Source organism: Leptidea sinapis, chromosome 23 (assembly GCF_905404315.1).
Source record: "Leptidea sinapis chromosome 23, ilLepSina1.1, whole genome shotgun sequence".
Taxonomy (NCBI): Eukaryota; Metazoa; Arthropoda; class Insecta; order Lepidoptera; family Pieridae; genus Leptidea; species Leptidea sinapis.
Genome location: NC_066287.1, coordinates 1,622,701 through 1,645,752, shown reverse-complemented (window position 1 = coordinate 1,645,752; position 23,052 = coordinate 1,622,701). Strand labels below are relative to the sequence as shown.

The 23,052-nt window shown below is 34.8% G+C and overlaps 1 protein-coding gene across 2 annotated transcripts; it reads right to left on the bottom strand.

Annotated features, from left to right (window-relative positions):
• Positions 1-3,030: 3,030 nt before the first annotated feature.
• On the bottom strand, positions 3,031-22,743 carry LOC126971441 (uncharacterized). Of its 2 annotated transcripts, none has more exons than XM_050817762.1 (11): positions 22,473-22,743; positions 21,920-22,001; positions 18,942-18,976; positions 18,422-18,534; positions 17,334-17,428; positions 13,709-13,863; positions 12,286-12,344; positions 11,619-11,784; positions 8,252-8,368; positions 7,809-7,869; positions 3,031-5,706 (listed from the first exon to the last, which is right to left on the bottom strand). In XM_050817762.1, the coding sequence occupies exons 2-11, from the start codon at positions 21,993-21,995 to the stop codon at positions 5,573-5,575; spliced, it is 1,011 nt and encodes a 336-aa protein (XP_050673719.1). In that variant the 5' UTR covers positions 21,996-22,001; positions 22,473-22,743; the 3' UTR covers positions 3,031-5,572. The 2 variants fall into 2 exon arrangements, with proteins under 2 accessions (XP_050673719.1, XP_050673720.1); XM_050817763.1 differs by lacking the exon at positions 22,473-22,743 and adding an exon at positions 22,092-22,400.
• Between the last annotated feature and the right edge of the window lie 309 nt (positions 22,744-23,052).

Genomic DNA, 23,052 nt, shown 5'->3' with positions numbered 1-23,052 from the left:
AGAGTATCACAAATTTATATGTATATCGTTGTGTAGGTAGGCGCCATCTAGTGTTTAAAGGAATTGTTTAAAGCAAAGCATTTCTACCATTACGTAGGGTACATTTTTATAAATTATTATAAAAAACTAACATTAAGTTAAAATTCAGTTATTATTCGACGCTTTTTAATCTCTTAAATTGATTTTTATTTAAATGAAACCTTATTCAAAATAATATAATGCAGCATTCTTTATTATTATCATAACATTACCTTACTAGACTAAATAAAACAAGCATAACACCTACGAAGCAACATGTACAACGAAATTGAAACTAATAATTCAATATAAAATTAAGCCTAATCCGGTATTTTATTAGTAATTTAGTTTTTGTCGTTTTTTCAAGATTTCTCAAAATGTTTGTGTCAGCGCTCTCTAGTACTCAGTAGCAGTATTAGTTAGAAAAGTTAATTTACATGTCTTACCATCAAATTTTTGATGACAAAAGTAAGTATCGATAGATGGCGCTTTACACATTATAACATTATTTTTATTCAAGTTCAACAGATGTCGCTAGACAAAACATATTAAACCTGCAACAAATAATTAATTCTGTCTAAAGTTGTGCCACAATAATTGCTAAAATATTAATTATATTTATAGTTTAGATATGGATTGTTGTACACTGTTAATTATTGTAATAATTAAAACAACCAATGTTGTTCATTGGTCAGCCCTTGGCCGTTACCTCAAAATAAATTTTAAAGTTGGGGCAACCTGAGGACTAGCATGGTTGGTATAAATATACTCCGCCTGGCATTATCTTCCCACGATGGCCTGAGAGTTTGTACATTGAAATCCAATATGGCTGCCTAGCAGTTATTATCCTTACATTATAGATGAAAGTTATTCCAAAATGCGCCATGTCTTTGTACGTTTCCGTTTCCGTAATTAATTCCGCCTCCATATCCTTCCCTATATCAAAGGGTTGGTATGGTGCCGGTCCCAAGCCCGGATAAAGGAGGAGGGAATCCAAGCCAAGTTGTGAGACGTACCGTGACGAGGGCTGCGTGTCTGGGGGAGAGCTCAGACTTTAACGGTGTACCTCCGATACCTGGGCACCTCGGAGTGTTATTTTATGCCCTTCGGCCAGTAAGAATGAATTCTCACATCGACAAAGCCGTGAAAAAGGCTAAAACAACCTTGGGTGTATGTCGACGTCTGGTAGGGAGACATTGGGGAATGCGCCCCAAGATCCTCCTATGGCTATTCAAAGCAATTGTGAGACCAACAATCACATACGCCTCCATTGTGTGGTGGAACAAAGCCAACCAGAAAACAACTGCAGACAGACTAAATAGCCTGCAGAGACTTGCCTGTATGTTGGTAACCGGAGCCATGACGTCTTCTCCTGGTGCGGCCATTGAAGCAATGCTAAACCTACCGCCTCTTCCACTGTTCATACAGCAAGAGGCGAAGGCAAGCATGCTGAGGGCAATCGCCCAGGGGGGTTCATGTAACTGGATGTCGCAAACGCTTAGGACCTTAGAGGACTCAGTTCTGCGAGACCACATATTAGGCATGTTACCTGATCAGATGATTCCACAATTAATCTCTGTTAAACACTATATCGTGGAACTACCTTCCAGGGACGACTGGATGAACAACAAAGTCACGTGGAAGGACGGGAGCCTCATGTGGTTCACCGATGGGTCCAAAATGGAAAATGAAGTAGGCTGTGGGGTCTATGGAGAACGCCCCAGGTTTAAATCCAGCACAAACCTGGGAAGCTTTACCTCCATATTTCAAGCAGAGGTGTACGCCATCCTGGAATGCGCGGAAACCAATATCCAAAAAGGCTACTTCAATCATAACATATACATTCACTCTGATAGTCAGGCAGCATTGTTGGCTTTAGACGCTGACTTGACGTCGTCTAAGTTAGTCAATAATTGCGTCGAATGCCTGAATTCATTAGGCATGAAAAACAGAGTGATTCTCAAATGGGTCCCAGGGCACGCCGGAATCATAGGCAATGAAATGGCCGATGAGCTCGCAAGAGCTGGGGCTAAAGCAGTCCGATAAGGTCCGGAACCCATTTGTGGACTGCCAAAGAGCGCCATCCGACACACCCTGAGTAACCAATGTAAACAAGAAGCACTTAAACGCTGGAACAACTCTTCAGGTTTAAACCACTCTAAAGCACTGATAAGGGCATTCAACAGTAGCTATGCGAATGAAGCCCTATCATTGAACAGGAAAAATCTATGCATACTCACTAGGATGCTAACCGGGCACTGTCGCCTAAACAAGCACCTCAGTGTGGTCGGCATCAGAAGCGACAAGGCTTGCAGGTTCTGCCTTGAGGATGATGAAACACCTATTCATCTACTCTGCGACTGCGGCCCACTAATGCATAAGCGTAACACAATCTTTGGCAACTACTTCGTACCACCAGATAGTGTTTGCAACACTCGCGTCAAGGAACTACTGCGGTTCGTAAAGGCGGTAGGGCTTGACGATGAGCTTTAGTATGAGTGGCGAACACAATAGTCCAATTCTGGACGCGGTGTTACTAGGGACCTTTTAGGACCAGGAAATAGCCACCCTCTTCAAATAATAATAATAATAATAATTGTACGTTTACTACGTATTAAAGCATCAGATTACACAAAAAAACTTATAATGATCGCTATTTGCTTTATATTTGCCGTATTTATAGTGTTCATATTCAATCATTGAATAATTGACATACCTATACATTGCCGCCATATCAATATATTTATTTCAACAACACGTGTATTATCAGTATTTTTTGTAAACGGAATGGTTTTTAGTTCTAAAGCAAGAACGCAAACAATGAATTATTAAATTTGTAAAATAAATTATAGGTAGGTGTATGAATAAATCTGACAACTCTGCATGTCTTCTTGATATAAACTTTGCGACTTACTACGTTTAATGTTTTTAATTAAATAATCTTTTCTTCGCTCGTCCGCTATTACCAGCAGGTAAGTATCAAACGCGTGTTGATTAAAATAAAACACAAAAACAAATATAATCTTTATTTTATTTACATACAGCAGATAAGTACTAAAAAGTAAACTAAATCATCTTATAAGTCCTTATTTAAACTAATAAAAGATTAAGTTAAATTACTCTTTTTTGTAAGTTTTAATGAGTTTCTCAATAGAATATAATAACATCTATATCGCTATCTTAACTAGTCAGTCTTTATCAGACGCGACATTAGACGAATTAGCCACTGTTCGTGTTCACCATTACCCATCTTGCTACATTATACCCATCTAGTCGAAATGAAACATTATGACAGAAATAGGCAAATGCGCTATATTGTTTTGTAAAAGTAATATCGAACATTCGAAAATTTGCCTTTACAGGTGTAGTACAACTTCACCCGATTATAGTATCTATTTTTAATAATAATAATAAATAAAACTAGGTATATGTAAACAAAATATAATACATTTAAAAATATACTACTTATTTACAATATAATACATTTAAAAGTATATTATGTTGCATAACGAATTTGGTTGGAATATGTGTAATTCATTCATTCTCCTATCTTCTTTTTTTGGATAGATCTTGAAGTACTATTTTAAATATTATTGGACAATTTTTACCCAAAGAGTTTTTAAGGACATAGATATTTTAATGTTTGCTTCACAATATAATTATTTAATATCGCGAATATAATGCACTTTCGTGATAATTTAAAGGATTCGGCCAATTTCCCTATAGACATTGGCATACCTATCGAATTTATTGTACACGAACGATTTTAGGTCTTTTATATTCGTAAATATTTGCTTTTTAAATTGCTATAAGTACTAATAATATATAATAATAAAACTCAAAGAACTTGTAATTCCAACAGACAAGACGCAAACGTTGTTTGTTTGTATACGTTTGAGTTTATAATTGCGCATAAAAATCTACAGGCGCTTATAAGAAACGAACAGTTGTAACATTGACAAGGATGTAACAAAGATATTAAAAAAATGTCAAACACGTAAGTACACGCGTTCCGTTCGCTTTAGTTTTGAGTTAAATAAAAAAAATACAGTTTGTTATTTTTTAAAGTGATATGCCGCACTTCTGGGATCAATTATATAAATGAAATTTGCAACCAAATTTTATGAACAAACTATCACTCGAACGATTGGCGCAGTAGGTCAGAGCGCTCGGACGGAGCCCGATACGGCCGTGAGTTCGAGTCCCGCATCGTTTATCAATTTTGGTTACAATTTTTATTTGTATAAACTATATGATATCAAGATTTGAAAACATAATTAAATGAATGCAAAAATATCAATAAACCATTTTTATATTAATCACATGTATAACTAATAAGTGATAAGGAACGTCCACTATTATCTTTAACATTTCAAGTTACACAGTGCTTACTACTAAGCCGTGACGTAATTCACTCTGATTGGTCGTTCTGTCAAGATGGCCGACTGCCACGTTTTAATTTTATCGACCATACGGTATTAACATGATTGTTTATATCAACACGGGGATATTTATTAAAATAATTGAATCACTAACACATATTTAGTAACTTCAGCGATTTAGCTTATCTTTACGTGCTTATAATTTGTGCATTTTAAAATGTGCATCAGTTTAGGCTCAATCTATGTTATAAAATTTTGGATAATATTTAACTTCCTATTTGTATTTTAAATTTTTGTACTTAATTTTTTTATCAGTTATAACATGTATTGGAGTTTACTCCTTAAGAATCGATTTTCATATAAGGCGCCCGGTATGAGAAAAATATGGAGAGTAAAACCTACTCATTAAATGGGATAGTAACGTTTTTGGTGCGCATCATTTCTCGGGCACCTTTTACTTTTCAGTTGTGTGTGTGTGTGTGTGTGTGCGTATATATACTTGTGTGTAGCCAGCATACACAGTATATTGCGTGATAGCTTAAGCATGTAGTATAATATACCTATTAGAAGTATGCCAAAATGTAACTTCCTTGATGGACCTTTTAAAATTGGAATTTTGAGTTCCGCTTTTAACAGATGTGTTTGGGCATTTACTGACATATTTTGAGCGTTAAGGATTTATTTGTTTAATTAATAAGCTTTTATTAGCTTCTGCTGTATGTCTGTTTGTAACGGACTCCATTGGATCAAAGTCCTTTTGATTAGTACCTGTTCAAAGAGAATCGTTCTTGAGGAGTAAACTCCAGTCGGAGCTGACACACACTCTTTTTTTTTGCCTTTTGCCTAAGTCGTGATTTTATTTGTTTTAGTTATATATCACACCATCATAAGTGTTTCCATTTAATTGACGTACCTATATGTTAATCATTATCTACCTTAAGTAGTTATTTTGTAAAGTTTAATACATGTATGTTGTTTGGAAACCAATAAATAAATATTTTTCAAACCACTTATTCTTTCATCTTTTAATAATGTGATCATGCACCGGTTTTCACACCGTTCAAACCGAAAACCAACAGTACAAATGCCTATCTTGCGGCAGAAATAGATATAGCGGCAGTACCGCTAAAGCAGTAGGTATGATCGTGCCAAGTTGCTGAGCTGATGGAAGGTCAACAAGCCACGGCGCCGTGTTCCTCAACTATGTGGTCCTTAAAGTGCGCTTTATTCGAGGACTCGTATCCACACGCTCCGCAGACCAGCACATCTGCTGCCTCCACCTCCGCACTGCTCAGGTCTACCTTATCTGAAAATGTAGTTCAGATGTTGTTAAGGTGATGGTCATGTGCTGTTAAAAAGGCATAAAAGGCATTTATTTTCTCAAAATGGATTCCTTTAGAATTCTTTTTGTTGTCATTTATAATATAATAGATACTACTACCGCTTCGGAAACAAATGGCGGTCTGAGAGAGAAGAAGCGGCGCAAGAAACTCTCCCAGCATTCTTTTGTTGCGTTATTTTTAATAAAAATATACAATATTGTACTGTCATTGCTCTTGCTACAAAATAATCATAATCTAGTCCCAGGCTGTCCGATCACTTAGATATTCACATGTGGAGTAGTAGGATTTACGACAGAGCCATTTTTTAAAAAACATTAAAATTTATTTATAGATAATGCCTGAACAGTGGCTGGGACTTTATTTTTATAAAAGTGTATATATTTACCCTTAAAGTTATTATGTATCTTATGAAGCCTACTAGAATTAGTTACAAGCAATCCCTTATTTCTAGTGTTATAATAATGAAAATCACTATTAAGAGTAACAGTTATGTCGCATATATCGTATTCCACGACCACGGAGTAGAATACACAAATTGGGCTCCCGCACCGTTGAATTCTTGAATTCTTAGAGATAGCATGACATACACAATTGAGCGATTTTTGAGTTTGGAGCGCTGGAATTCAAAGTACGACTGTCATTTCGCAGTAAGTTGCTGCGGCTCCACGTTAGGGCTTGTACACAAAACTGCGATGCGACATCGCATCACAAAATACGTTTAGTACGGTTAACGGTCGTCGAAGGAATGGTCACCCTGGGAGACGCCTTGCCGCACGAAATCGCATCGCAGCAATTCGTGTCGTAATTTTCTGCGTTGCGAATTCGCATCGCGTCGCATCGCAGTTTTGTGTACAAACCCTTAGTACGGTGAAGCTCCGTGAACAAGGGTGAACGTGAATGTATAAGAATTTACGGGGTTCATGCGCTTTCACGCCCGTTCCCCGATTAGAGTCGGTATTTTGTCCCGCGACAAAGGGTTCGCGCGTACACACCGGCTGATGATAGTGACGTGTAACTGTACGTGAAACTCGCATCCCCTGAATGTGGTTGCCACAACTTGTGCCGCTAATTCACGGAACTAATGTAGAGCCGCCATTACTGTCATACACAAAAATTTTTCACGATTTTTGAATTTCGAACGCTCGAATTCAAAGGACATTGGTAACTTGGCAATTTGTCAGTTATTTTTGTCTAAGTCGTATCAGTTGACATGGAATTCGTGATAAAGTAAAACCAATTAGCTGCGGCAGTAAACGAAGTAATCACCATCACCCACACTCCCTTGCAACACCGAAGGAATCACAGGAGCGTTGCTGACCTTTCACGTAGGTACGCGCTTTTTTTGAAGGTACTCATGCCGAATCGTCCTGGGTACAACTGTGCTAGTTAAATCAAAGTTTGGCAGAAAGTTCCTTGAAAGTCGCACTGTGGAGGAACGCAACACATCCAGATGGTGAATATGATAATAAAATTTTTGTAATTGTAAAACAGTGGGGTTAGGTCAAACAGCTCCTTCAAATATGTGCGAAGAGAACGATGGCTGGTCCATGCGTCAACTCGTGAACGGGTGCTGCTTTTTGTCAGGTTGACCTGTTATTGTTAATAAATCATTGTATTTAAAATCTTATTTTGCAAATTGAATAGTGGAATAATCTTATCAAATTAGTGTTTTGTCATCAGTCCTCGATAAATCTACAAAGTTTGAATGAAATCTAGCCGTTTAAAATGGGTCAAAATCACGTCTAATGGAGTCACTTACAAACATACATACAAGTGAAGCTAATATAAAGCGTGTAAAAATACTCAAACGTCAAAAACTAAAAGGCTTACGCGAGAATCTAAAAAAAAAAGTAAACACAGGAGATATTGAAGTACAGTAGGTGCATCAATCCACACATACCGTAAATAAATAGAGGCATTATGCGAGCACTTTATGAAATAAAATATATAATTTCTTTGATTTTAAGATAATTAAAGTAAATAAAAAAAAACATGAAGCAGATCTCCCGGTAACAAGATCATCCAGCCACCAACAAGCAGCTCCAGTTATAAAAAATCAACTTACTCTCGGATTCATCATCCTCGTCCCTGCTCCCTGTATGCGAGAGCGTCAAGTGTGTTCTGAGCTGAAACAAAATGTTACCAGTATCTAAAATTACTGTTTTTTAAACACCTCTGAAACTACTCAATGGGTTTTTATATGCATTGACGGATAGTTACATAAAAAATAAAAATATGGTGCGAATTATTTTAAATTTTTTCTATCAAATTATCTTTATTAATATTCGATATAGTGTTTCACTGATTTTTCATCATTATAATAATAATAATCAGCATCACAACACCTTTACATCAATCTTTATTTAAAAAAAAAATCTTTGTTTATTTATTAATAATATCCTAGTGAAGCTTGTTTTGCGCACCGTACCAAAACGACGATGTGACGTCATCGATGTGAAGACCAGAGATAATGAATTCGGGTGGTACAACAAATGAATATGTAGGTACCTCTGCGTGCGTGATGGCTCGATAAGGACATCGACCGCACTGCAGCGCTATCCGAGATGCTGGTCTGCCACTCTTCCACCTGCCGTCCCCTTTCACAGCTCCTGCGTGCTCCTTCGCCTGCAAACCACATCACTTCATTATCTCTATGACTCGATAACACTCCTCTTAATATCTTGCATAGATTTTTATGAGATAAAGTGGCGAGACTATAATAAAAATAATAATATATTTTTTTGGAACAGAACGACAAACGAGCATACGGGTCTTTTTTGTTATGTGATCACCGACTGATCGCACACATGACAAGACTTCAGCTAAAGAACCCATACACAGTCAGGGCACGAAACTTGTAAAATATCGAAAAGTAAACTATAGTCCGACTACTTCGTGCGCGACCGTCCCACGGTGACGGGGACGGAGTAGAACGACATTCTAGCACACGACTACACACGTAGATGTGATTTTCAATTTAAATTTATTTTCTATTTTTAGTTGAATTTTATATAAAGCGTATTTTTTAGTTTTTTAAACTATTATTTATTTTTCATTTTTAAGTTAATTTTTTTAGATTGAATGAAGGGATTTTAATATTTGCGAATAAAAAAAATTTAGTTATATTGAAAGATCACTTAATTCAGCTAGCCGGAGACAATGATATTTAAAAGTATAGATAGGTTAAGTAGACAACATTCGGTGTTTGAAAATGATACACTAACGCACACATGAATAATTTAACATTGCCATAGCACACTACATTACCATTACACCTCAAAGAAGGATAGTAAATGCAATTATCGCAAGCGAAAAAGAGATAACTCTAATTTGCTAATTGCTTCGTATTTGTATAGAGAAAATACAGTTAATTCATCAGATATGATTTTTTACCGTACACCATAATTTATGCCTAAATTACGATTCATTCATGAGTTCATGAAGTAAATGTTATAAAGTAGTAAATATGCATTGAAATTAGGTAGATAATGTGTCATTGATTATATAAAAAAAATATTTAATATAAATTATAAAATATAGCCACATTGATGAACACCAAAACAAATCCGAAAGGTATCTACAGTAAGGGTAAAAGTATTTTTTACAATTTTACTAACGACCAACTATCCCAAATAGTTTTAAGATTACAATTATTATTTTTTGTATCTTATATTATTTATGAATGTCTTTTTGTTGAGGGTTTATTACAATAAGGTAATGGGAGAAGAAGAAAATGATCGATTGATTGTTCTGCAGTTAGCAAGGGATATACTGAAAAAACTCCTACGTAAACAAATAGCACTCACTGTCTACATCCACTACCTACCCTAAAAGTTGTTTTAGTAGTTTGATAGTGCAGCCACCTATACACGCGCTTGTTTATTAAAAATTATTACATTCACTGCAACAATGACTTTTTTACATCATTTCCTAAAATATTCTACCTCGATCATCCCGCAACAGACAGCATCAATATTTTGTCATTTCTGTACGTTAATCTTAATCGGCTTGACGGCGATCGGCGTTGTCATGGCAACATATTTATTTTATTAGATAAATAATGAAATCAAATAAAATGTTATAATTCGTGATTTCTTAACTGTGGTATGTAATTCTATAATTTTTTTTTACTTTCGTAATTAGTGCATCTTCCCATAACACAAGACGGCATTTTAATGTTGTACCTATTTCAAATTGTAAGCAATTCGGTCAACAACAAACGCGTGTGTACCGTTTTCGTATCGAGAAAGCGACTACGACAAAAGGAACCAATTGACTCAATTTAGGCGATTTAATTTCGGCGCGCTAGTGACATATCTACCTCATTTAATACTATAATATCATTGGCCGGAGATCACTGAACTAGCTCTTATAATAATTAGCTCAGGTAAATCATGCATTAATAATTTATAATGGAAATAGATTACTTTAACAGCGCTATCTTTTCATAAATAAAAACATTACTTCATCATTGCAGAATCATTTGTATACGCGTACGTTCCATGATATCATTTCATAATTGCCTTAAGAGTTTATTAAAATGCTGCTAGATGGCGAGAAATACAAATTCACCGCCATCTATTCGCTTCTAAACGAATTAGATACTATAATTTTGAGGAACTGTCTTGACACGTCGCGCGGTTCCTTTGTAGTTTACAATAAATTACTAGATGGCGCTTATTAGTGATTTTTTTTTATTTCAAAATTATATAAATTGGCAAAAATCTTATTTTGCAAATTGAATAATGGAATAATCTTATCAAATTAGTGTATAGTCATCGGTCCTTGATAAATCTACAAAGTTTGAATGAAATCTGGCCGTTTAAAGAGGGTCAAAATCGCGTCTAAAGGAGTCAGTAAAAAACAAACATACAAGTGAAGCTAATATAAAGCGTGTAAAAATGTATATATCTTTCTGGCCGAACTATTAACAAGAAAAGTCAAAACATAACAATGAAAACTTCAGAAACAAAACAGTTACAGCACGAAAATATCATATGTACTTAAATATATAACATACGGTAATGAAATTGCAAACCGTACTGACGCAACAGGACGAGCGCTAGGGGGTGAAAGGGGAACGGGAGGGGGCCTCACGTTCCAGCGAGGTCCAGAGATAATGTGGCCGTGTAATAGTTCCACTACCTATTTATAAATTTATACTGAAGGCAGTTGAGGACAAAGTTATTCGCAAACTATGTTTTGTTAGAGCATTTATTTAATTTATGGATCAATTTCTATATCGCTTTTATGTTGTCTCTCTCTGTTCCCCGCAATACTACCCGCTCCCCGCCAACATCTGTCACCCCGTAGAATGGTCGCGCAAGCTTTTAACCGACTTCAAAAAGGAGGAGGTTATCAATTCGATCGGTATTTTTTTATGTATGTACACCGATTACTCTGAGATTTATGATCTGATTTACGTAATTCTTTTTTGTTTGATGCGAAATAGATGCCATTTGGTCCTATAAAAATTTTACATAGTTTGGCCCAGTAGTTTTAATTTTATGAACATTTATACGAAAATTTTCGTCTGCCTAGACGACATAATTGTTTTCTGTGTACGCCTTTTTTGGAGTTTTCATTCAGGTTGATTATATATTATTATTAAGTGACAATAAAACGTAAAAAATAAAAAATAAACACGTTTAAAAAAACCGACTTCAAATACTGAAAAGTATCAAATAACTAAAAATTTAATTTAATACATCCCTTATGCAAATCTTTACCTTTAATATTAATAAAATAGTATTATTTGTATGTGCTACATATTGATAGCTTTGAAGTCGGTGCCATTTAAATTTTTAGTTATTTGATACTTTTAAATTTTGAAGTCGGTTTTTTAAACGTAGTTTTTTTTAGCAGTTACACTGACCTTGTGAGCGCTAAGTTCCTTGACAGCGTTACACTTAAAGGCACACATCTTGCAAGAGTACAGATACAACTTGAAATTGGGCGAAGTCAGCATTTCCTGTGGTGTTGGCAGGGCGCTTAATCGCTTCCGGCCGCGTCTGCCGCGCGACAGCTGCATCAATAGCGCCCTGGTGACAATACCACATATGGAGTACCGGACTGAATGCCTGGTCTGGTGCACAGAGTTGCTATTATTGTTGACTATCCAGTACTCTGTGAACTGGGCGCTGTATATGCTTTAACAACATCATCCAAAACAAAACAAATGTGTTACCAAATTCAAAACAAATGTTAAATAAGTTTGTGTGGTAAAGTTTACTATAACATAAATGACTTTCTTAATGATACCACAGATTGGGAATGGAGCGACCGCCCTCACCAGCATTGGTAAGAAATTGTTGCTTCACTTTTCGACAAATCGGGAAATTTCACTAGAGTAACGGTTGAAAACTAAAAAACAGTTGTTGCAGATTGGGGTGAAATATCTACCCACAATAGTGTAAATATAACTTATAACACAGTACAAAATTATCTAAGGCGTCACGTAAGGCTACAAAACCCTGATCACTACTATTGTTTATGGTTATTATGATTAGTTTTAGTATGGTTCAAATGTAACTTTGACTTACTTTGACTTTTGAATTGCCTTCAGCCTGTTCAATATCTGTGTCGGAGATGGTTTGGCATCCTGTACAATAAATAAAATAAAGTTAGTTTTAGGTTCCTCACTAAAGAAATAAAAGTCGCTCTGGGCAGGTCATATGGCGACATTCATGGTTACAAGATGGACAGTTGAAACGACGAATTTTGGATGGACTGGCAAAAAAGGGCGGAAACAGCCGGAAAAGAGAGGAAAGGAAAAGAAGGAGAGGTGAAGCACAGAAGGGGAGGAATAGAGTATGCCGGAGGAGGCCCATAGCCAAAGTGGGGTTCCAATAATATAACTTTAATATACGCGTAATCTTAAGCTAATTTGTATTTAAAGATGGTTGAATTTAATAAAGGCTTAATATTATTACAGTAATAACTCGTTAAGTCGAACCTTGATAAATTGGAAACCTCCAAATATCGAAAAAAATGTTTACTTATTAGAAAATTATTTTCCCTTCAAGCACCTAAACTTCCATTACTGAAAATCTTAACCCCATATTAGTCGAAATATCAGTGATTCCCTTCAAGCCATTTTGGTGAATATTTTCCCGACATAACAAGAAAAAGTAAATTTCACCTGTGTATCTCGATCATAGTAATGTTTTATTTAACAACTTATTACCTTAGTTCGAAGAAAAAAAAGCTACCGACTTTAAGAATTTGAGGACAGTGTAAGTATACCATTGTTTCTTAGAAAGTAATGTAGGAGTATTCAATGAATAGAATTATCACGAATTCATAACTCACGTCGAATCCGACTAGGATGGGCAGCATTCGGGAAGCTCCGTAAAATCTTCTAGTCCCAAATAATACCACAGTGTCTGAAGACGAAAGTTCTCAACCAGTGTGTGTTGCCAGTGATGACTTACGGTACGCAGACGTAGTCGCTAACTATGGAACTGATGAAATATCTCATATTTGCTCAGAAGGCAATGGGGCTATGCCCGAAGTATCCCTGCGAGATCGAATCAGAAATGAGGAGATCCGTAGGAGAACCAAAGTCACCAACATAGCCCAAATGATTGCAAAACTGAAGTGGCAGTGGGCAGGGCACATAGTTCGACGGACAGATGTCCAGTGGGGTAGAAATGTCCTACAATGGCAACCACACACCAGAAGACGCAGTGTTCCCCACAAGATGGACCGACGATCTTGTTAAGATCGCCGAAATACGTTTGATGAGATCGATCGTTGTGGAGATCTTTGGGGGAGGCTTTCGTCCAGCAGTGGACGTCTTCCGGCTGATGATGATGATGATAAATAACTCAAGTCAATCAAATTTTATAAGAATGAATCTCAACCTCTTCATATCCTATAGCCTAAGTAGAAATTCTCTATAACTCGAATTTTTTGGCTTCTCCCTTGATGTTCGACTTAGAGGTTCTACTGTACAATTAGTACCTCTTCCTGCGTATCCTCATACAAATAGTTATCATCCATCTTGTTGTCCGGCAGCGGATGATGATCCGGTGGCTGTTCATTCTTAATGTTGTCAGCCTTAAGGAAAACCATTGGAGCATCTTGGCCTTCTACTACTATGTACTGTTCACCATCTTCTGAAATATTTGATAAGGAAAAACTTACAGCCACAAACACATTACAGTTAAAACATATGAAAATATAAAGCCAATTAAAAGCGACCACATATAGAAAAAAAATTATAAACTATACAATTTAGTATATTTTTAAATTGATAACCCTGACTTCTGAGATTTATTACACGAAAAAAATTTGAAAACAAAGTTTATGGACGATGCGGGACTCGAAACCGCGGCCTCTTGCGTAGTAGGGTAGCATAGTTTTATTTGTGTAATTAATCCCAGATGTGAGGGTTATCACTATAAAACTTAACAAATTGTTTAGATTTGCAAGAGCGACATCTCAAGTAAATTTCCTAATATGCAAATATTGGGGTTGAGCAGGTTATCAACTGCAAAGTAGATCCTGTAGATGAAGCCACAACCCAAGAGTTGAACAAAGCATAGAAAATTTACTGACGATGCGAACGATTGGCTCAGTTGGAAGAGCACTCGAACGAAACGCAAGAGGCCGCGGGTTCGAGTCCCGCATCGTTCATAAATTTTGTTTTCTAACTTTATTTGTGTAATGTTGTAATTACAAACTATATCAAATTATATCTAAACGAAAATTTAAAAAAAAAATACAAGTACGTTTATAAAAATAAGTTTAATCTAGCGCCAATATATAGTATTTACTAAGTGCACACCTACTTTTTATGTAACAAAATTAAATGCTGTGAGTTTCTTGCGCCGCTTCTTCTCTCTCAGAGCGCCATTCGTTTCCGAAGCGGTAGTAGCGTAAGACATTTATTTATTTTTTTATTTATTTATTAAGGCTTACCAACTAAATACATAATTTTATATATACGAATAAGACAAAATTATAATAAGTGTTACTATTTACATATCTAAATTAAAGGTATGCACATCGTTACTAAACTAAAAAACTAACGCTAAAAACAAATTAGAAAAATAACAATAATGAATTTACTACTAATACTAATTACATAGTTACTAATCTATATTTAAGCCTTTTAATGACAAGGACACCTGTTTTTATATAAAAGTTAATATTTGAAAATATATCGATGTTATGATCTAATTTTGATTTTAATCCGTAGTTATTTCTATAAAATTTAATAAATATTGGGGAATAAGTACCAATGACATCACACCAACCATACCAGCAAATAATCAAATTATAATGTTGTCACTATTGTATAAAATATTGCACATATTTGATCGATACTGCGTTTGATGGTAAGGGATATGAAGTAGAGGCGGTTTCCTAGATGTGCGGAGTTCATTTAAGGTCATTGCTACTAAAGTGCCACTCTCTATATATAAATCCTCCTGCCCCAAGAGGTCTATTACGAAAATCGAAAAACGTAGTTTCGGTCCGAAACGAAAGAACGACGAACTTCGAATTAAATCCTAGTACCAAAGTACATCGGATCCGAATAGTGCGAATGGATTCGTTTCGGAACCATACACATAACCGTAAAAAGTGAAGTAGTTATGATCATAATAATGTCAAACAACGAAAACGTAAATGTCAAATGAATTTGGGAATAAGGTAAACGAAAGGCAAAATGTCTAATCGCGAACTTCGTATCAATCTTCGGATCCGAAACACTTTCGTAATATGTACGATCCGTCAACCGAAACTTCGTATTTCGATTTTCGTAATAGGTCTCCTGGTGACTTAAGAATTACGAAAATTTAAAAAAAATGGAATGATGAAATACCTAAATATTGCTGGAGAAGACCATGCAAAGAGAGCAAAGAGAACAACCTGAAACTGTTCTTCTTAAACCTTATCTTAACAATTTTTTTTTTCATTTCTTGTTCAAAACAAAGCATACAATAAAATTTCTATATCTTAATACCACGAAAACCCCTAAAGGGTTTATCTGGGTAAGCGGTCGCTCGCGTTTTCAGCGTTATACCTAAGTAACACTGTAACGGCCTTACAAATAAACTTGTTATAAAGTTATAACTGATGATAAACAAAGAAAATGCAAAATGTTTACAATATCGTTGACAACACTGTCAATACAATGATAATTCATAATGACAAGCGGCCTTGCAAATAAACGCGGGAAACGTTATACGTCCGAAAAAACCATTCGTAAGCGAAATGTCTATTTATAAACATTTTACATACTCTTGATTTATGATTAGTTATAACTTTATGCCAATTTTATTTGTAAGGCCAAAAATGTTTAGAAAACGAAAAACGGCTTGCATTGCAAACAAAAGCTATTATGTATATGACATGATTGCTTAAAAACCTGTTTCAATTTTAAAGTGGTAAGTTTTCATTGCTATTGTGGATATAACATAATCTTTATATATAAAAATTTAGTGTCGCGTTGTTTATCCACGAACTCCTAAACTGATGAAGCGATTTTAATCAAATTTTGCCTACTGTGTTCAGTTTGATCCAATTTGAGAGATATGATAGTTTTTATTTCGATTTTTTACTTAGATTTTATTAAGGATTGGTCTCCGCTGCGCTGCAACTGGATACGTGACGTTGATGTGCCACATGTTCTGTTAAACTTTGCTAATAATTGAAACTAAAATGCCAGGTTGCGTAGTAAAACTATGTTAAAATAATACAACAACAAAAAAAGAAAGACACTGGGATCACATATCATCAGTAATTACTTTGTATTTTATTAATTTCTATTTCTAATTTGTCAAGATGCCAAGCACACAAGCATCTAATAGTTGCCGCAATAGAAAAGCTATTGTTCTTAGGTAGTGCGGTATCTAGATGTAGCGTAGAGGAGACCAATCCTTAATTTCAAATTTATCTTTTGTATGAACAATTCTATGAGATAATTTTATCCGCACAGTTTGAAAGTTCTGCTGCGACATTATTTCATTGCCAGAACAGGGAAAAACGAAATAATTATTGTAAGAATTGAAGTTCTAGAAATTTCGTAATTGACAAAAAAAACATAATGCGTGCGGCAAGACAGAAAAAGTGAAACTTCAACCGACAAAGTTTACAAACACACATTTCCCATCAATATTTTAAAATTATTTCAAAGATATAGATATATTTCAAAAATAATTTCCAAAAATTCAATAAATTTAAAAACAAAGAAAAAAAACGTAACTTCTTTATAATTTTTTTATTATAATATGATAGGGTGTGGGGTTCGATCCTACTCTCCCTCTCGGGAACCAGAGCTTAAATCTAGCGCCTTACACCGAGCGGCCAAACTAAATTGAGAGCAGTACTTGAAATTAATGATACAACTTCACCCCAACTACAATCGGCCGCGATACTCCGCGGTATACAACATGCGATGGGCGAAAAAAAATTGAGGTGATGTAATAGAAGTTTCACTATAAAATATTTTTAATTTTAATAGGTTTTGTATATATGCATTTGTTTAGGTCAAGTAAAGCGCACCGTTCACCAGCATATCAATTTTTTTAGGATTATGGTTGAATTACAACTTATCGGCGACACCTAATGTGACTTTTACCTTCTTCATCATCAGCAAGTATACAGGTCACAGTGTCTGCCTCTCCATCTTCATCGTTGGGGACTAGATGAAACAAATCCTCGCCTTCCTGTGGCCTGAAAATAAGGTGGTGGGATAAAACTTTATCCAAGTAATTACCGTCAGCTTGAGATTTTCAATGGAACAGGGGGACTAGCGAGCATACATACTCCCGATAGTGAGTTAACACACGCTTCAAAATGTTGCATAGTGGTAACACAGAAACGGATCATCTCATAGGCTCCGTTTTAACGGCAATTGACGACGTGCTTGCACAGATCCCCTCCGCTGAAATCTTTGTCTTGACTAATTTCAAGGGGCATAATGCCGAATGGACAATGGTTAAGTACCACAGATCAGGGTGATCTGTACATAGTTTCGTATTGGCGTATGGTCTGTCCTAACTGGTTCAGAACGCGGCTCCTGGATGTGGACAGCCACATGCCGTCCTTATTAGATCATCTACTGATTACATATCCGGATAGTCACCAGGCTTCTGTCGACGCCCTTCTGTGTAGTGCCTATCAGACGCCCACGTCGCAGACCACCAGCTACCCACCGCGTTTTGCACTACAAGTCAGCAGATTTAGATAGAATGCGTTCCTATTTTGTATCCTACCCTTGGGGCAAGGTTTGATTCCCTTCGGATGATCCCAGTACCGATGTGATACTACAAGGCATGGATATTTCTATCCCAAGCTCTGTAGTTCCGATCGGTAGAAGATCACAGCCCTGGTTCAATGCGTCAGTTACAGAAAGCAGCAATTGACTGCAAAAAACAGGCGTATCGAACTAGGGTTGCGGCGCTGGGCTCAAAAGAACCGAACTGTAAAGTTCTAAAATGGAAATATAACCGTGCCTCCAAAATTTTTTAATGGTGTACCTAACACATTCTATTAAACCTAAACCACTGATCGTATCGACATGAAACTACCACCATTTAATACGATGTATCCTAGACGTTTTATGGCTACTTTTTTTTTGGAATTCCAACGTTCCTTCATTTTAAAATTCAGCTTAGCGGGCGGGAACGGCTAGTATGATAGATAATATATATAGAAAATTAATACCTGACAATGGTCATGTTAAGCAGATCTAGCAGAACATTCTTGCCAGAGGAGTCCATCACCTCCACATATTTATGACTGCTGCTGCCATTGGAGCTCTCACCTACCTCTGCATTCTGAAATCAGTATTATTAATTAATTGAAATTGCAGAGCCCTTAATATTATTATTGTTATCATGATATTTTTTACGAAACAATTTACAAAACGAACTACGGTGTAAAATATTGCGATCACAGAAGAGTGATAACTTCTTACTTCACACATGAACGAAAAAGTAATTATTATTATTCAAACTTAAGTTTAATTGATCATCATCAGCCGGAAGACGTCCACTGCTGGACTTTGACATGTGAAAATGTCATTTCTTGATGTGAATACAGCAATTTTGATAATCTCGGATATACAACACAAAGTTCTCATGCCCAAGCTGTCTCGTCTACATTTATTCTGATTTCACTACAGATAGGTTTGGTTTCTGTGGGGAGCTTTGAGGAAGGTATATGTAAACAATATAGTACTTACGTCATTATATTCTACTTCTACAATCTGCAATCGTCCTGAAAATTATAGAATATAGTTATATTATACCACTTAAACGAATGAACATCCATAGTAATTTTAATATGTAATGATTAATGCCCGGTTTCTGAAGCTCTCTGATAAACTTTTATTAGCTATTGGTCCGTTAAAGTTATGTATATGATAAGCGTCGGTTAACTGTCACTTCGTTTCTGAATACCGATCGCATCGTTCAATAATCAATAGTTATACAATCGATAACTGGTTCCTTATTGTACCACTAGAGGGCTCTGTTTTATACGGTAAGTTTAAATTAATATATTCATTTAAATTCATAATTAATTCCAGTTTTAAGTACATTATTATTTTCTGTGATGATAAAGAAGTGCTTTAATAATAAATTGGTAAAATATTATTATACTTTTTATTTATCAGTGGCTGTATGTAAAACAGCGTTGGGTGTTTATTTTTTAAAAAAGATGTTAATATGAAACTATTGTTTTCGAAATGCAATTGTTTTCGTAATTTCGTTTCGTTATTCGTATTTCGAACTTCGTAGTGTGCATTTCGTTTAACATTTTGTTTCTTGTCTTTTTCTGTAATTAAAATATGGAATCCATCAAACGTAGCAAAAACTTCACCAAAAGAGAGAAGGTGCTACTAAGGAATTATGATACACTGTACTGTCATGTGTAGATCCATGCCATCGAGCATCTATATCACGGATATATAAGCTTGCATCACATACAACTTGTACATTAATAGAAAAGAATCCTTTTCTATTTCTAAATAGCTCTGCTTGCTCACCTCCAGGGGATTGAATTGGTATGTGAGATCCATCTATACACCCAATTACATTTGGAAATCCAGCAATTTTAAAAAATAATAAACATCGTAAGTTTCTTGGTACAGATATATTAGAAATAAACTCCAGTAACTCCAAATCAGATTCTGAGGAACTGCTCGGAAAATCCATTATGCCGTAATCCGAATAATAAAAAAATATGTATTTAATTTTCACAAATAACAATACTACTGCTACTATATTTGAAACAGAGGTAGGTACTTTATTATTTATATTATAACCTAAAACTGAAATGAAACGTCAAATAAAGTTATGGAACAGTTAAGTTAACTGTAGTTTAAACGGAGTTTAACTAGTGTTGCGTCGTTCAGAAACACACTTTTGTCGGTTATCGAACCAATAGCGCTATCGAATAGATAAACTGCGGTTAAAAGTACTTCAGAAACCGACCATAAGACTTGTACGAGTAATTAAGAAATGGAATCATTCAAATATGTTCTATATTAAATATAACAGCCTGATGGCTGTTATATTTAATATAGAACATATTTGAACTTTTATAATTAAAAGCATGGGAGTGTGGTCTAACTGCAGCTAACATGTGGACACACTAAAATGTCTCTATTAAGAACTGCTAAAATAACCAGCACAGCATACCATTGAAAACTTTCAGAAAAATTGTCTTTATGTTGAAGAGTGTGTTTCTATTTTTCCATACAAAACTCTAGTAGTGAATATTGTAATATTCTTCTGAGAAATAAAGTTCTTAAATCATAAAAGTCATTACTAAAAAATTTAATACAAATTCATTTTTTTTACTTTGTGCCAATATTCACTCAATGTGTAACATAACAATGAATGTTATGCTCCTGTTACTCATTACAAAACTATCACTAATTCCTGTATACTGCAAGACTATACCCCTATCTAATAACATTACACCACCAGTATATTATGACATGTTTTGATTGGAGGCAACTACAAAATTGTTGAAATGATTTTAACCATTTTATTGGCATTTTTTTTACTGGTGAGTCCGAGTAACACAGCATCCAGAATTGAACTATAATGCTTGGCCCTCATACTTCATAGCTTGTCTTCAAGCCACCTTTACAAACTGCAGTATCTTCTTGATGTGAGTATTACAAACAGCTCCTGGGATCAGGGTCTGGTCGCCAAGGATGGTGTTACACCTATGCATTAGTGGACAATTGCAGAGGAGATGAAGAGGTGTTTCATCAATTTCAAGGCAAAATCTGCATATAAATAATATATTGGCATACTTGGTGTTGATATATTGAATGATATTCAGTTCAGTGGTCACTTGGAAGAGAAGGCCATATCAGCCTCTTAATAGCTTGGTATACTCAGTAAGGCAGACAGTACTTTACTAAAAACCACTTCCTACAACTATATTATGCTTAAAATCAGCTTCTCTTATACTTACAACTTTTATATGTGTTTAAGAAGCTTTATGTATGTAATTATATTATGATATTTATCTTAATTATAAAATTCTAATGTCCCAGTGTGTGTTACCAAAGTCATCCTAAACTAATTTGTTTGAAAATTTGGATGTATATTGGGATTTTAATCGGCCAACATCTACTTTTCATTACTCTAAATGGTAAGGGTCACCCACACCTAAATATTTTTATTTTATTATAATTCAGCCTTAAAAAATACATACAACTTCAAATTTTCAGTTGTCTATGATCAACACCTATTTTTATAGCATGATTTTAATATTATTCTATTCCTTAAAGATACACAATAGAGTTGCAAGATGGCAATTGAATATAATGATTATTGTAGTACAATACATTTTATGTACAATATATTTGTTAGGTCTGAGAATCTGTTGTAATCTATTTTTTATAACCCCAAAACTTTTAATTATTGATTTTTTTTTTTTTATTTCTTTATATGGCAATACAACACTTGCTGGGTCAGCTAGTATCTTATATTATTGTTGTATCATATTATATCTTGTGTTATGTAATAATATACAATTTGATTTTACATTTGATATTCAGCCTGATATAAACTGAACTGATATTTAAGATAGATATAGCTCAAGTCAAGAAAAGGGATAGAATATTGTGGCAATAATATAAGCTAATATGACTTAAACAGAATAAGCTTGAATAATTTGAATATTTAACATTACACTTACCATCTTTTAACTCAGCAACAACCTGATTATCAGAACCTGAGGTTAAATCTTTTTGTTCATTAGTCTGGCCGGACATTTTTTTCTGAAATACAATGTTATTGAGGTATTACTTAATAGGTGCATTAATTACTACAATACTTATTTAAAAATGCTCTAGAGCAGTCTTACAAACCTATGCCAATTTTATCTAATAATTTAGTCTGTTGAAGAAGGTCAGGACAATAAAGGAAGATTCCATTTAAAGTAGCTTAAAACTATGTTTACTAAGTCACCATAGTTGTATATTAGCCATGTTTTTATGCTTCTAAACTTTCCTCAATCTTCATAATAAAATCTGGTCTCGTTAGAGTAAAAGTGTGGAAACATTTTCCTCGAATTCGCATACGATAAGCATAACAGCATAATAAATTATTATTTTAATATTAGTATTTACTTCAACTAAACTGTTGTGTGGCTGATTTAAAATGACATGTCGAAAAACAAAATAATTTTATTGCAACACTACAATAATTGAACAAGGGTTTCTATACAACAATTTTTAATTTTTACTAACCTTTTTAATGGCAACAATTAGTTCGATCTAAGTAAGTGTTGCGGTTGTAAATATAATATTTCATTTATATTTTAGTGATTTGATCTATTTCCATTTATTTAAAAGAGCATTGAATTTTCTGAATTAACAATATCCACTTCAGAAATTCATACAAGTGCACCAAAATATGGCCGAAAGTATATTATACATTCTATGATTTTTCATATAGCAATAGGTCATAAAATGTTTAATCTGTGGATGATTATACCTTAGACACCTTTGTGTCTAGCACAAGAGAAAACCGTAAGCTATGTCTATACCAAAATATAAGAACCTACAGAAAATAGATAAAATAAAAATTTGGGTATCTGTAACACTAACAAAACACTCTTACTCACGTTTTATACAAAACTTGTAGAATACTTGTCAAAACATAATTATTTGTTTTCAACATGTATTTCAATTGTCTGAAACATTCTTGCGTTAACACTGTGTTGCAAATACCTTTTTATACAAGTATAAAACACATTTGCGTGCACATATAGATCTGAGACATGTTTGATACAGTCTGATACATTGACAGCGTTCACACCAATATAAA

Excerpts from the sequence above, each read along its gene's own strand:
- LOC126971441 (XM_050817762.1), bottom strand. The coding sequence starts at position 21,995 with ATGTCCGGCCAGACTAATGAACAAAAAGATTTAACCTCAGGTTCTGAT. Across the intron at positions 18,977-21,919 it reads TGTTGCTGAGTTAAAAGATG|GACGATTGCAGATTGTAGAA; the intron begins GTAAGTGTAATG and ends TATAATTTTCAG. Across the intron at positions 18,535-18,941 it reads TAGAAGTAGAATATAATGAC|AATGCAGAGGTAGGTGAGAG; the intron begins GTAAGTACTATA and ends TACTGATTTCAG.